This window comes from Simochromis diagramma, unplaced genomic scaffold, assembly GCF_900408965.1.
Source record: "Simochromis diagramma unplaced genomic scaffold, fSimDia1.1 OVJJ01000419.1, whole genome shotgun sequence".
Taxonomy (NCBI): domain Eukaryota; kingdom Metazoa; phylum Chordata; class Actinopteri; order Cichliformes; family Cichlidae; genus Simochromis; species Simochromis diagramma.
In genome coordinates this window covers 986,589-1,003,232 of record NW_024387244.1, presented here as the reverse complement: position 1 = coordinate 1,003,232, position 16,644 = coordinate 986,589, and the positions used below count along the sequence as shown (strand labels likewise).

The 16,644-nt window shown below is 43.8% G+C and overlaps 1 protein-coding gene across 1 annotated transcript; it reads right to left on the bottom strand.

Moving 5' to 3' along the window:
• Nucleotides 1-10,252: 10,252 nt before the first annotated feature.
• On the bottom strand, nt 10,253-16,086 carry s1pr4 (sphingosine-1-phosphate receptor 4). The gene is made up of 3 exons (XM_040053067.1): nt 14,401-16,086; nt 12,664-12,865; nt 10,253-11,995 (listed from the first exon to the last, which is right to left on the bottom strand). Exon 3 carries the CDS (start codon nt 11,841-11,843, stop codon nt 10,599-10,601), a length of 1,245 nt encoding a protein of 414 aa, XP_039909001.1. The 5' UTR covers nt 11,844-11,995; nt 12,664-12,865; nt 14,401-16,086; the 3' UTR covers nt 10,253-10,598.
• Nucleotides 16,087-16,644: the final 558 nt, after the last annotated feature.

The window sequence follows — 16,644 nt, the reverse complement described above, 5'->3', positions numbered from 1 at the left end:
CCACCACTCACAGCTCCCAGAAAGCAGCGGGCCGAAAGCAGACCACATCTGCTGCTCGCTTAAGAGCCACATATGGCCTTGACTCATGGGCTGGACTCGGGGTGAGTGTAGCTGTGTCACATAAGCCACAGCTTCACCTTATGTGGTCCAGATGTCAGGTGTGTCCTGACATTTGAGCCACATCTGTCCCACGCAACATTTTCCATCGTCGTGACGGCGTAGCGAGTGCCAGAAGTCACACGAACGTGTCTGCTGATTCAGTCAGAGGGTCAGAAATGTTATTTCTGTGGTGGAGCCATGAGTCGCACGCCTGAAGCAGAGATGTGTTAGTGCTCACCGAGGCCTGTGAATGAATCCACCTTTAGTGATTCAATGCTGTGTTTAGGTTGTGAATACAAACGCCGTCAGTAATCATTTTTAAACAGTACCGAGCTTTTAAACAGAGGAGAGATTCTTGATTTCGCCGTCTCAGGAAACACAATTTAAATGTAAAGTTGACTTAATAAATAACATGCTGTAAAAACAATAGTTTACATTTTAGCTCATCTTCTGTTACAGCTTCCAGGCTTTTTACATTTCACATCAGTCCAGGTTCAACTTTCCGTCTGAATTAAAGCGAGTTAAAACGGCTGCTTCAAAATGAAAAACATGAAAACACACAGGAAGTCTCCGGCACCCAGACCGAAGCCGCCAGCTCTCCTCTTAGTCTCCATAGCAATGTCAATATCCCTTTTATCTTCAGGCCTCAAAGGCTGACCAGATTTCATGATGTGGCTGCTTTATTGAGCCTGATCTACTTTTCTTGCCCCCTTCGCCATTCAATCAGCGTCTGTGTGGTTCTGGCCCATGGCTGCGAGCGCGGCTGGGTAATTTGGTTTAAAGCTGAGCAGGAACATCTGTTCTACAAAGCTTTAGCTCCTTCCGTTCCTCGGGCCTCATGGAAACAAACGACGCCAGCGGTCAGCTCGCTGCTACGTAACATCAAACCTGCAAGTCACCGCTCGGAGCCTCAACCCTCCCGTGAGATGAGAGAGTGACGATTCTTTGAAACACGACACCCAAATCTATGAAGTCGCGTAGGATTTATTGTTCGACTGACTAAAAACGCTTCATTGTTTTCACATGTGCCACAGACAAAGTGACACTCAGAACACGTCTATTATGGAGCTGCAGCGCGTGCACGGTTACAAACATGTTTATCACGGATGTAAGTCAATAAAAATGAGCATACTTGTGCAGGACGTCAGCCACCTTACAACCAGTGCTGGGGTTGTTAACGCAGGATGTTTCTCGATTACTCAGCGCAGAGAATCGTTTGCTGCACTACTCGTTACATTTCGTTTGACGTTACTCCATAAAACGGCGTTTGCGTTAGCGTGCTGTTTGTGTGGACGCTTGTAAAGTTGCGCTAGCAGCATAGCATGGCTGCTTATTAATTTCACCATCGTACTTTTGTCCTTTCATGCACTAAAACCAAAGTAATGCTCATATCTCCACTCGTCAAAGCTGTCGACCACTAAACCATTTCCTTCCTCGTGTGCACCCTGAACCTCTGGATGACCGCTTTCGATCACTTGGCGATTACGCTGGTCGCCTGTTGGAAGGCAACCTGTCTCCAAACAGTCACAGTCAGACTGGCAACGGTTTGCAAATCATTTCAGCTGGTTGGCAACTGTCATTTTGCAGCAAATGCGTCACTGTTGCTGCTATATTTGTTCAGATTTATGAGGCTCTGTCTGGACTCCCAATGCAAGTGTTTCACATTTCTGTGTAATGTATATTTCTGTGCATGTAGACGGTGGTTTCTGTCACAGTGAACTCACTCAGCAGCAGACTGGTACCAGACTGACTCTGTTTTATTTCCATTTTTTAATCCCCGTCCAGTCAGCTGACTGCAAGTTTTCACAGATCTTCAAAGCAGCCAAGGCAACAAGTTCACTGCACGTGTGCTTTCCACCATTTTCCTCAGTCTGACTGTAGTCCTAGTCTAAAAGTAAGCTTTGCTGTCAGGAAGCCAGATATACAGAAACGCTGTGTACAAGTGGTTTATGTAACTGTAACTGTAGCGATCCTCCTCTCACAGTCGTCACATATGCACCCTTGTTTAAGGCATTAAACTCTGCACACGATTAACTCTGTAGTATCGTGTGCAGAGTTAATATTGTAAAGGAGGGGTGTTGTGAGCCAACCACAACATTTTCCTAAACCAAACCAAACAGCAGGACAGCAGAAGTTAATGTCACGTACGAGAAGGGCGACACAAAACTCAACATGAGCAACTTGCGACTCGCACGTCTGTGCATCTACGTAAGGTTCTCGTGTCAGCCTGTCAGAAGCTAAAGATTAGGATAAGGTTGCCTCCCTTCACAAGATTAATCCATGCTTACCTAGTTCTTTAAGTGTGAGCCTTTGTGAGCGTCTATATGCGACGAGTTGGTTGCTGTGAACACAGAGAAACTCAAAGCCTGTGAAACCACCAGCAGCCCCACATGTAGCTCATATCCAAGGTTTTTGGATGGTGTTTGGAGTACCACGATATGTAGATCACACACTGATGAGGAGGAGGAATTGCAAGCCTCATCATCAAATCAGTATTTGCCTAAATCTGCTGCATTAGAGCAAAAATGGTAGCTATTCAGCGATGGATCGCTAAGGTTACCTTCTCGAGATCGACATGTTGAGCACGTTAGCCTCACTAAGCCTCAGATTGTTTTCCACATTTCCAAAGGAGTCTCCCGCAGAGCCCTCTTCACGAAAACCTGCGTCCTCTCTTTGGAAACTTTAGGAAACCGAAGCCAAATCATCACCCTTGGAACATCTTGCACAGCACAATTAGTTAAGTGGTCACGCTACTCCGCCACAGCACAGCGAGGCCGACAGAGAGGATTAAGAAAAGGGAGTAAACACGCTCACATATATTCCCAAGGTTGACGACAAAGTCAGCGCAGATGGCCGACATCCAGCACCTCAAGAGAGAACGGTTGTCTTTGGTCATTTTATTCCACACTAAACGAAGAAGGAAATTTTTGTCTGAAATTATCAAATTAAAAAGAAAAAAAGTTGCTTAATAATTGCCTCTGTGTTGTCAGTGTGTGTGTCTGCATTCATTCATATCTCATAACCTGGAGCCAGTCTCCTTTGTGTCCGCTGTCCAGCTATCCAGAGTCTGATAAAGAGGAAACAGCTGGTCTCGGAGCGCCGTCCACATGTTGCCCATATTGGCATCAGATTAGCTCTCTCCACAATGGCCTTTTCTCTTACTTATTATTTTGTTATGATACAGCGGAAAATGCAGAATGAAGACAACATGCAGCGCATTCCCCTATAATTAGGAAGCAACTGAACACAATTTGTTGTTTAGGCGTCTCTTTGTTCTCCCTTGTTCCTCTTCGTCTGCTTTCTTTCCCAGTTTATAGTGTGTGGATGAGCTACAGTATGTTTGTGCACAGCTACAGACACGATTCATTAAAAAAAGAAAGAAAGTTGAGCGCATTATCATTACAAGATCCAAAAGTGTTCCCGGATTCCTCCGAAAAGAATTCCTCAGCCAGGTGCAGTCAACAGAAACCACCATGTGAGGATAAAGAGGGCTGTATGCAAATGTTTGAGTTTTTCCATCCGGACATGCAAAGAATACGCCCGTCGTCTTTGTTCTACTTGTTGACATGCCAAAAGAAAAATGGCAAGCACCACTGATTGATTGGGTGTAATTATAACCCCGACACTGGATATTTGCACGGCCATTGTTGATGACTGGCTGCTGAATTGTAAGAAAAATTCTAAATAAATGGGATTCTTACTCCTATAGGGAGGCGTTTATCCCTATAGGAGAGGGCCTAACGTTCCCTATTGCTGCCAGGTGTGTGTGTGTGTGTGTGTGTGTGTGTGTGTGTGTGTGTGTGTGTGTGTGTGTGTGTGTGTGTGTGTGTGAAGACGACCAGATACCGACTGTCTGGCCATTAGTGATGTCAGCTCCGCTCTAAGAACTATACATGAATGTTCTCGCGTGCACGAGCACCTGCTTTGGCAGAGTGATATTTCCATAGTGCACGCTTGCACACAAAAGAGACGTCCTGCATAAAACAAATGCCGGGAACGTGCTGTGTGTCAGTTTATCAAAGGTTACTTAAACAGCAGCCACGTCTGTTACATGAAGTAATTATTACATTTATGTATAACACAGTTATGCGTCTAACCAGTGTTGCCAACTTAGCGACTTTGTCGCTATATTTAGCGAGTTTTCAGACCCTTTAGCGTGAAAGCGTGAAAGCGCGTATCGCTTTTACTCTCAACAAGCAGCGGGTGCTGCAACGCAGTCAGTTCTTCTTTTACTCTTTTACTCTTATGCTGTTTTGTGGATCACAAGGTTTAAAACTACTTATAAACACACACACACAAAGTAACTCCACCAGAGCGCCTATTTCGGGTCACTTTTGCCGGTCCAAGCCCGGGTAAAGGAGCAGGGTTGGAATTGTGACATTAAAAAAAACAATAATTGCTAAAAGAAATTTAATTTGTAGTTCTAAATAAACTCTAAATGCATTTAGGACGTTTTTACTCACTTTATGTCTCTTGCACGATGTTATTTCTCTCTCCAACAACGTAGGTTACAATTAGATTAGCATGACCAATTATGCAAACTAGGCGATGACGTCATTTAGCTGCAGTGGTTATTATTATATTTACATGCTTCCATCTCCCGTTTCTACGGAGCCCCGCAGGGGACATGGGAGAAAAAAAAATTAAGACGGACTCACTTACCACACTGGCTCTTAGTTTCATACATCTCTGTTTTGCGAGATCTCGCAAAAGTCCGTCTTAATTTTTTTTCTCCCATGTCCCCTGCGGGGCTCCGTACGTTTCTGCTCGGTGACAACTTAAACAATTTTTTGAATAATAATTTTTAAAAATATTTCTTCACGTCATGCGGGTCGCAAGTAGAGGTGATTGAAACACAGGCATAGAGCCTCTTAATGGGTGTTTTGTTTGGGTTTCCACCGGCGTTGAATTACCCAAAATAGAGACGGGACAGCCTAACACATGAAACAGGAAAAGACCGCCGTGTAATCCCTTTATTTCAAGAAAGTAACTGTATTCTGAATACCACCTTTTTAAATGGTAACTGTAACTGACTTTGGCAGCGCTGCTTCGCTTCATTGAGGTTTGTGGGCATTTGCACAGATCATTTCAACCTGGCTGCTGTCAGGACTTTGACAGGGTCATTGCAGCACCTCGATTCTTCTTTTTTCAGTTATTCTGGTGTCGATTTGCTGCTGTGATGATCATTGTCCTGTTGTGTGACCCAAATTTGGGCTAAGCTTTAGCTGTCGGACCGATGACCTCACATGCGATGTATTTTGCTATATAGAGGAGTTTATGGTTAAGTCAGTGATTGTAAGGTGGCCAGCTCCTCCACCCTCCTCCTTTGGACATCCCATTTCATTAGGAGCAGCTGACTGAAGCAGTCAGGGTGTGTTTAGTTTATCCTGTAAAAACTTTCTTTTCACAGTGCGAATACATGCACTTTGACAATCCATCAAGCACAGCAGACAGGCATGCTGCTTTCAGGGATGCTGTGTTTGTAGCTGAATATCTCCTTTGTACTGGTTGGTGTGTAGATGCGGAGCTGGGAGCTTTCAGACCGTGTGGCACAAAGATCCAGTGGAACGAAAAAATAGAAACTCTTTTGAATCATAAAAATGATTGAAACCATAATAAATGATAAGAATATTTTAGAAAGTGTGTCACAGATAAAGGAAACGCTATAGGCACCATAAACCCAGATAGAGCCATTAAAAAGTATTCCTCTATAAAGTATAATGGGCACATAAATGATCCCGCTCTGCCATTTCGGTGCAGCATGTGCGATACTCCAGCCACTGTCTCCTGTTCTAAAATGACTTACAGTTTATTTGTCAGCAATAAAGCTCAAACTGCTCTGATGTGAGCACAGAAGTGGGTTAAAAAAGCTGAACGTGTTCTGCTGCTTAAATCGACTGCCAGGTTGCGATTATGCAAATGTGTTACGGTAACAAAACAATGAGACAGTTCGACCGTCTCCAACTGGATTATCTCGAGTATTCTGATGTGATTTCCCTCCATATTCAGCCAGAAGGAAACAACAAGATTTTGTGGGTGTGCATGACAACATATCAGCACAACAGGAATGATAATCCTTCCCCCTCTCAACAGTGAGTCAGTTCGTTCCTGTAATTTCAGACATTTATTACATTAGAGGCGGATCCCACCCTGTCTTTAAACAATGTGCAGTGCTTACATGCTGCTGTCTGGACCGAAGCATCAATACGTCCTCGTGTTTCTCTGAACAGCAGTGAAATCATATCTCTGAAGATCCTTTTCTGTAGCTTTGAAACAGCTGCTACACGTTTTTTTTTTATCCATTATGGGCTGAAATACTTTGTGGTCAGTTTGTTCACAGTGATAAAAAGCTTTAGACACACTCCTGGAAATATCTGTGTCCCAACAACATATCGTTTATCGTTCTCCTTCAGCCTCAGAGCAGATCATTTGTTTGTGCCCTTAGTGAAATGCATCCTAAGATGTTTACTGAGTTGAAGGAAGGCAGAAAATTGACCTGGCCCTCAACTGATCACTTCCTTAAATCTTCTGAAAGCACCATCTGGTTTTAAACTCCAAACGAACGCGGCTGTAGGACGACAGAGAGAAACCGGGCGGTGCAGAATGTGAACCTAAACTCTGACTTCATGTACAGATTGGGTTCATCGCACGAACACAAAGACCACCTCTGTTTCAGTCACACTCACTGATCACTCTATTAGGTGCACCTTGCATGCGTTTGAGGACGGTGAACTCATCGTCATGTTCAAGAAACCAGTCACATGGTGTGTTGTCCTGCAGGAAGCAGGTAAACAGGTGAACACCAGCAAAGTTACACAGGAAGGCTGTGACATTTAAACCATGCTCAGCTGATACTAAAGGGGTCCAGAAGTGTTGCTACAGACATGGATCCTTGCCTTTGTTACCTGGGCCAGCATGCACGCAGCTCTATCATCACTAGCTTAGCGTTAGCATGCTGTCAGAGCAGATGCTTGCAAAGAGTTGCATTCACTGTATAATGCAGTTATTTCTGTCCTGGGTGCAGTTTGCACTTTACCATCGTGCTCGTGTCCTTTTGTGAAATAAAATTAACAGTAACGTCCACATTTCCTCCCCTCAAAAGCTGCACCACTCCACCAGTTTATTTTTATTTATTATTATTATCATTATTTATTTTTATTTGTTTGGCATGGACTTGCTGCCATGTCATTGGCCGATAGTGTATGCTGCTGTTTTTCAGGACTGAACTAAACTCCAAACTTTGTCTTGCTGGGGCAGAATGCATGAACTGTGCATTTCACCATATTTGGGCAAAAATGCAGGACTGGTTTAAGAGTCGATAAAGATATTTTGGATGATATGAAACTGGACTGATCTGCAACGTATATTAAAAAGCTGCACACTTCTTAGATCCACCCTTGAATTCTATATATGACCTGTGACTCACTTTCAGAAGACGGGCCTTTGGGTGGAGTATTCCTTGATATTGATTTCTGTATTAGTCAGCCACGCATCTCTGCAAGGAAACTAGAAACGTGTCACAGAAATGACGTCAAGGCTGAAAATGAAAGACACAGTTTTTAAAACGGTGTCATTTCCCTTCAGCAGTACGGCTGTACGGACATGTAGCAGGATTGTCTTTACGAGCACATCCTGAGTGAGTTCCTGTTTTTCTTTTCTTTTCTGGGCTCTTCTTACACCCAGTCCTTCTGCACCACATGTGCCACCGAGTTGTCGCAGTGCTGATAGCAACCAATCACAAGCTCCCCCGTGCAGCTTTTTTGCCTCACCCGCTGCCTTCCCCTCTCCTCAGACAGTACATCATTAGCTGTCTGCTGAACACCTGGAGGCAAAGCCAGCAAGGTAATTATTGAGGGCATAGCCACGTCTGCACGCAACCGTCATTAACCCATCGTACCTCATTTAGAAGAGTGAAAAGGCCTTGTTGTTGTAAGAGGAGAACGAGAGAGCAGCAGCATGGATTGGTGATCAGCCCGTGACACGTTACAGAAATGATACAACAAATGTCTCTCAGGCTCGAGCTAATAAAGCCTGGAATTTGCTGTTGCTTTTTCATCAGGCAGCCAGACCTGGAGCCATGCCAGGACCAAGGATGAGGGAGTTTTATCCCCTGCACTTAACGGCAGAGATGCAGGATTTCATGAAGAGGGGGGAATCACACAGACACACACACACACACACACACACAACTAGCTATAACTTGCTCGGTTCCCCAGCCACAAAAACAAAGCAGACAAGAGAGCTTAGGGTATCTGTGCATGTTTAACCTTGAGCGTGTGCACGTGCATCTTTTATGTGCAAGACTACATGTCATTATTTGTCATTTTACATTGATTTAACGCTGAATAATGAGCGTGTGTGTGTGTGTGTGTGTGTGTGCATGCTTCCTGCATATTTTGCCACAACACAATCACCTCAAGCTCTGCGTGGGCGAAAGCAGGATTCTTCCTTCCTCACCTTCACCGCTACATTTCCAGTCGACGCTGACGAGCCCGTGCAGCTTTCAGATGTCATGAACGGGAATGCCTGCATGACAGACTGCCAGGAGCCTGGAACATCTCTGAAATCGTTATTGATAAGCAAATGTTTTTAACTTCAGGAAGTCGTGCCAGGTGTGTGAAACAAAGAAAGACGAGGCAATAACTCCTGATCGGCCTAATATTATGTGTTATAAGACTGAAGTCTCACCCAGCATGAAATGTCTTTGAAAGACTGTGTGCTGGTGCAGTAACTACTTCAGGTCATTATTAGACAATAGACAGAAAATCCCAGTATCATGTTTGAGCTTTTAAACACACTTCCTGGGGAGCCTAATGGAACTGAGGCTAACTCTCGGGGTATAAGGCTTTATCGCTCTGGCCTACGGGGACACTTTGAGGCATTTAATGTCTGCAAAATCTAGCTTGGAAATTCTAGGAAAGGGATTAAGCCTATTTGCCATCTTGCCTAATCTTTTTTTTATCGCCAACACGGTTTGTGACTCACTTACCACACTGGCTCTTATCAGTGCACCAATCCACTTGCAGTAATTTGTAATAATCCATCGTTCCTACTGTTTCAATAAGTCGTTCACTTTCTAACACTGTACCCGTTTCATTTTTAAAGAGGTTTTTTAAATGAAAATGTAGTTTTAGCGTTGCAGGCAGACGGGACATGCTTCCCAGCTGCACCAAGAATGTCATTTTCATGCAACAGTTGAGTCACAGCGTGATGACTGCATGTAGTCTGTGCCTGCTCAAACAACACCAGCCTTCAAACGATTAGCAGAGAATTGCTTGATAAATAATAACTGGAGATGCTTCTTTCCTGGTCATTAACTTTAGGAGGACTTATCATGTAAACAGGTCTTTCTTTTAGGATATACTTCAAAAACCTGAGAGAATTAACCATGATCTTATATTAAGAGTGGGAACTTCCAAATCTTTTGAACCACAGATCGCTTTGAGTTTTACAGCTAGTGAGAAACCCCCTGTCGCTTGGAGTGATTGCACTGATTCTTTTGTAAAAACAAATAAAGCACTTGCTGGCATGCTGCGCCTTTGCAGGACGGCAGACGACTACTTTTGATTTGTAAAAATACTTTCCTCCATCTCAGATCAGTGTGCGTCAGCAGGAGAAATACAGTACAGTAGCCTGTATAATTTAAGGGTACATACTATCTGCTGAACCTTATCTCCTCGTGCTGCCAGACAGTCATAATGAATTTATCAATTAGCCCTGGCTGCGTATGCCCTTGGGGCTGCAGTCCCAGCCCTCACCTCCTCCACTGAACTCCAATCAGTCATCCTGTCAGAAACGCAGGAAATGGCGAGCAGGCTGGAAATGGCCTCTTGAAAAGCCTGTTAGGAAAAGCTTTTGAAACTACAGAAAGAAGCATTACATGTACAGCGACATGCCTGCAGAATACAGATTAAGCCTTCTTTAGGCAGACTAAAATAATCATTTAAACATGCTGGAATTTGTATATTTGGTATATTTAGTAAATCTAGAATTGATATTAAGGTCTGTATAATGTCTGCTTTCAGTCTATGAAGGTTTAAGTGATACTGAATCATCTGATCATTTGCAGGAGGGGGTCAAAGCTCTGATGAGGTGCCTCCCTCCAGAGGTAAGCAGAGGTACTATCCTACTGAAAAGAGCAGGCACGCATGGATAAAGCAAAATAAACTTTATTTATATTTCTTACACAGAAGAAGTACAAAAAACAACTTAAATGTACATATTTTATATTCACATAAACAATAAGTGCAATAATAGAAAAGTACGGTGAATGTAAAATATCATTTACAGTTACAAAAGAATGCATTGTTATGCAAAAAAAATAAAATCTTGTAACATTGTTGCAAACTGGAATATTTTGAGGATATTATTGGAGCGTTTAGTCAGCAGTGCATGTGCATTTCATGAAGCAGTGAACATTCAAACCAAAACTGTGAGGAAACGGTTAGATGTGTATCAGTGCACACAGGTTGGTTTACTTGGGAGGGGAACGTTGTGGTTTAACCACTTGAAACTGACAGGCAGCTGGTGGTGGTGCTCAGCCTATATTTTCTAGGTGCCCTGCGAGTTTTGCTTGGGGTGGATGGCGGGGAGGCCACACTCAGGTTCCTGACCTTATTAAAACTGTTCCTCAGACTGTCCCTCCTGCTCTCTGAGGTGCTGCTGGTCTCCTTTGATGTGAATGTGTCTGGGTGGCAGAAGCCAACCCTCAGGCAGCAGCAGCAGAGCAGCTCAGCGATGGCTTTTCTCATCTCGCTGCTGCCCAGGGCGTAGATGATGGGGTTCAGGCCCGAGTTGAAGACGGCCAGGGAGATGCAAAATTCAGCGCTGAACAGCAGTGCGCACTGGCGGGAGACACAGAAGAAATCTACCAGTAACAGCATGAAGAGCGGCCCCCAGCAGAGCATAAAGACCCCGACAATGGTGATAACAGTCTTCAGCAGAGCTAAGGAGCGCTTCCGACTGCGCTGGGGCGCTAGCTGAGCACTCTTGTGCACGTGGCAGTAGATGGCACCATACAGCACACCGATAGCCAGAAGGATGAGGAAAAAAATAATGAGAGAAAAAAAGATGTAAGTCTTGGAGTAGAGAGGAAGCAGGGTGGAGCATCCATCCAGGCTGCACACACAGTTCCAGCCCAGCAAGGGGAGAAAGCCAATAACCAGCGCCAAACCCCAACAAAGCGCCACCAAGCCATAGATTCGATAGTAGGTCTTTCTGGTTGACTTCTGGGGAAGTGGCTTCATCATAGTGGTGTAACGCTCCACAGCAATCAGCAGCAAACTGAATATGGAGGCTGCCAGGGCCACAAACAGCACGCCCTCCCTGAAGAGCCACAGAGCAGGCGTCAGGCGAAAGGTCTGGCTGCCAGACAAGCAGATGTTCACCAGGTAAGCGGCTCCGGTGAGGAGATCGCTGAGTGTGATGTTGGCAATGCAAACATATACCCAACGACGGCTGCGGCGGATGCGGGAGATGACGGCCACCAGCACCAGGAGATTCTCCAGGATGATGATAATGCTGAAGAACAGGAAGACGGCCACGGAGGCACTGATCTGGTTCTGGGAGTTCGCGATGGTCCTGTTCTGCAGACGGCCGGTGTAGTTGTAATGCCTCAGGATCACGTGGTTGATCCCAGTTGCAGCGCTGGTGGCATTTGGTGCCGTGCTGTTGCTCTGGTAGGTGGGTATGTTGTACATGTGAGGGCAGGAGGAAGGGGACGTGAGGGAGGCCAAGGCACACATGATGGGAAAACTGAGCCGGCCGGTCGGATGAAGGATTTGGGTGAGAACAGGCTGAACCGAGCTGCACGGGAATTAGTGCGAAACTCCTGTGAGTAAACAGGCTATGGGCGCACTCTAACCACTGGAGCTCGCTGCCTGTGAGCAACAAACACCTGAGAATAAAAGCAGAAGAAAACAAAGAAACAATAGTGATTTCTGTATGAAAATCAAAGCCATGAACGAAATTTCCCTCACTCTCAGTACTGCACTCTGAGACGCTTCATTGCAAAGTTTCAGTCAGTTTAAAAGGTCTCATTTAAATGTCTCCCGAAAGCTACAGTCTCCACCTATCTGCGGTTAACACAGGATGAGTGAGAAATGGGGGCATTTAAATCACCACATGAAGGAAAAACATGTTTGTTTTTTTTATCAAGAATGCAAAACAATAATTGCTTAAAATTCCCACGTTTAAAATTAGCGAAATTATAATAAATAATTACCAACAAAAAAAATGTTTTTTTCTTTTTTATATATAATATATATATATATATATGAATATATTCAAAACTATTTGAAGAAATGCAGCTTTGCCGTTGTGTTGAAATTGTATTCAATAATATCTGAGTGGAAAAAATATATATTTGAACATTTTACACCAAGTTTAATCTTTATAGCAAATGTTATAATTAATTAATTGATTGGCGTTTAATTGGAATTTATGTTTAAAAGTTATGGGTGTAAATTCATTTTTTTTTCCTGTTATAATATAAATTTGATTCGATTTGAATTTGACTTCACTGCAGAGCTGCAGTGAGGTGAAGGTGCAGTGGTGAGTGCTTACCTCTGGCCGTTCTTGGTGATGCTGAGTGTGCGATAGTGCAGCTGCTGTCGCTGACTAAAGAGTTTTTTGCAGTACAGTCTTACTTACATGGGGAAGTAAGCCCGACACACCCAACACACACACATACACACATTCACACACATACACACATTCACACACACATTCACACATGCATAACAGAGAGGCTGCACATGTTCCATCACTGTGTAACGAGAAAAAACAAGTGATCATTTTCTCGTCTCCAACATTTTTTTCTGGTTTATTAACCTTCTTATTTATTGTTTCCCAGGACGTCGCACATTGTTACCGCTACTGCCAATCAAATCTATTGCTTAAGTCGCTCTATGGCCTGTAACGGGAAAGATGGTTTCAAAACCCGTGCCAGTTGTAAACTAGTTGTAAATTTTTGCTATGCAATAAGGATATGGGGAAAGACCCACTTGCACTGGCCTCTTGCTGAGTTATGACAATTTCTTTTCTCAAATATAAGTAAGTAAAATAAAAGGGAAAATACAAGAGAAAAACAGGAACTCAGGTGCCCCTCCCTGTAGATAGTGAGGTTTCATACTATATATCTTCTCTTGCAGCTGGGGCTGTTGGCTTGGGTGTGCAGGCCGCACTTACATTGTTCACACATAGCCACCATGCATGAAACCCTTGTCTTCAGCAAACCCCCTACCATGCACCAGTGGGCCCCCAACCACATGCCACGAAGCAGACATTACTGCTGAAGCTGTGACCATTTTCAAACCATAAACACACAAACACAAGAGACGCCCTGCAAGAAGCAGAAAGCAGAGGCAGACCCCAGAATTAAGAAACCAAATTTCAGATATGAGCAAAACCAGAGCTCGTGGCCGAACACGAGTGACGTTTTCAAAGAGCTGTTGTTGTACATTTAATGCTCCAGAGCCAATTGTGATTGTGCTGCCAAAAAAAGTCAAATGATACCAATCATACTGGCGCCCAATTATTCTTATAAGCAGATATCTCTTTTCATTCTCGCAGTCGCCTGCGTCTGCATGAATTATTCCAGTTTGCACGGTTTCTTTAACAAACGGCGAGACAAGGTCGCCCATGCGTATATATTTGACCTACATTGTGTGTACTGTAATTAACTACATCATTTCTGTGCTGTCCCCCTGCAAGACTAACACAACTTCTCCTTTTTTAGTGTTGAAGACACGTCCTCCATCATGGTCGATAGAGGACTTGTTACTCTGTATAGATCTAAAGGTGGTGGCGAAACTGTTATTGTGAATAAACTGAGGAAAAAGAAAAACACCCGGAAAATGTACAACAAGCTACAACATCCTGAGGTGTCAACAACACCCACGACTGTTGAAAACGCCCTTACTCTGAAAATACAACTTCAAAGCACTCCATAACCACAATGTGCGTATCTGGCCACAACTGCATGAGTGTGTGTTTTTTCTTCTTCACTCATAAGCAGTCCAGCTCTGCAGGTCTCCACTTCAAGGGATTTAAACAAAAGTGCGTCCTAACTATGACCAGCGATATTACTGTGTTTCCAGTGACAGCCACCAAATTACTGCCAAGCATCTTTTAAATGTGTGTGTGCTGCCTGTGCAGCAGACTCAGGCCTGCAGAGGAAAACCTATACCAGCATGCAAACTAAAGCTAAGGTGAAAATGCATGAATGCAGAGGAGAGCAGCTGATAGGGAATCAGTTATTCTAAAGAACAAGTCACCATGTTGCTACAATATCGTACTCACGAAATTTGTTCTTGCCAGGTCTTTGTTTACGGATTTCAGACTTCCTCTCTTTCTTCATGAGAAATTATAATCGACGGTGAGCACTTTCATGCCTTAAACACTTTGCAGAGTTAGGAAATCCACAACGTCCTGAAGGCCTGTTTTTCTATGGTGAACTTTTGTGCATTTTTCAAGTTTTCTGTTGAAATTAACACAAATGTGGAGTTGTGCACTTTGGCTTGTTTTTGTTGTTGTTTTTTTCCTGCAGTGGTTAACCAATGAAAGATTAAAAAACCCAGAAAATTGCTGTTGTGCCAGTTTTTACATCAGATTATTGACTGTTTTCACCACAGCCAGTGTCACTGACATCACTAACCTTTGATGAGTGATACGAGTGATTGAAAACACCTGCGCTTTCTTTGCTGAAGGCGTAATCACACGTGAAGCATTCTTAAAAGCAAAGTAGTGATAACAGCAGTATTCGTTAGTAAGATGCAAGTTCACCCAAGGAAGGACTTGGAGTGCAGTTTCAAGACAAGCAATGCAGTGTTTCCATTTTATTTAAGTCCAAGTTCTTTTGACAGAAACCGACAGTAGAAAAGTCGTTTATAGAGTCACTGCACAAAGGAAGACAGACTGGTCCACAACACGGACCCTGTGAAAGATGTTTCTGTAACCGGCTGACGTCACCTGCTGATTTGAGAACACCTGTTGTGAAAGCTCGAGCTGAACGTTTTACCATCAACATTTCGGTATTTCTAAAGTGGACCTGATGAGGAAGGAGCACATCTGCCTGTGAAAGCAGTGATGACACTCCATGCTTATTGGCTAACAACTTCTAATCAACAAGTCACAGCTGATGGACGAAGCCTTGACAGTCTCTCGTTTTGACTCCATTTATAACCAGAATATAAAAACTTATATTCACTGTTCCCTGAAACTAGTGACAGAGTCCAGCAATACATCAGGTTTATTGAAGTCACGGGTGGAGGGGTGGGGGCTCCCATCGATTCCTGTACAACTACTAATCTTTTTGCAACCAGTCGCTCGCCTGCTGACCATTTAATAGAATGCAGGGGAAACGGGCAGTGCACACAGGAAGAGATTCACAGTGACCACCAGACACTATAGTGAGTCGATGACACTCGGCAGCTAAAATAACCACCTGTGATACAAACTGGGCAGGTTCCAAGTTAAGTGGATAGACAGTCTGTTGGCTGGACGTAGCTGCTTATTAAGTCCTGATTTGACCCTGATATTTGCTTCATCACCATTTTGGCATTTCTTTATATTTTGCTAGGAAATAATAAAACCTGTTCTTTTATAGCACTTTTCTACTCATCTGAGCACTCACAGCACAACTTGTTCATTCACCCATTTGCACAAGCACTTTTTCCTAACTAACATTCACACATCATTCATACTACGATGGATATTTGGCAGGTAGACTGGAGCAGACTAGGATCAGACCACCAGCAGTAGGTGAGCTGATCGACCACCTGAGCTACAGCCACCCCACAATGGGAAACAGGTGCAAAAATACATGGAAATGCAGTGTATGAGGCAAAAATATAGTGTGAACACTTCGACTGATCTTGAAAGTCAGTGAATTGGATCAACTGCAGGGCTAGATGCACGTCTCAGGTAGAGATGGACCGATCCGATATTACGTATCGGTATCGGTCTGATACTGACCTAAATCACTGGATCGGATATCGGAGAGAAATAAAAAATGTAATCCGATCCATTAAATATCAGAAAAGCACCTCACAAAACTTGGACACGGCGTAAGTCGGCTCATAACCGTAGCACGTTGGAGCAGTGTGGTCACGTGATAGAGCGGCTGTGCGTATTTGTAGCTTCGCTACCAAACCAGCATTTCACCTCTGAGGAAGTGATCCCAGAGAGAAGTAAAGCAAGTGTGCAAGTTCATCTCTGAATGTTTGTAAAGCATCCCCACGTTAAGCTTAACAACTGATATATGGAGCGACTGCCTCTCTCTCTCTCTCTCCTGCTACTACTTCAATCATGAAACTGATCAATGATCAGCTGATCGGCTTTTCTGTCGTGAGTCCGTCTCTCTTCTTTGTTTTTGGCTCACTTCGCGCCAGAAAGGGGAAACCAGCAGCTGAACAACAGCAGCACGTTTAAGCTTGATCAGCTGTTGTTAGAATGTATTTAATATTACTTTCTACACCAGGATCTTTTTCTACAGCTGACGGCTGTAACTGTGCAGGGGCGGATCTAGCAAAGTTTAGCCAGGGG

Bases quoted from the DNA above. Each gene is read 5' to 3' on its own strand.
- s1pr4 (XM_040053067.1), bottom strand. From the start codon at position 11,843: ATGTGTGCCTTGGCCTCCCTCACGTCCCCTTCCTCCTGCCCTCACATG.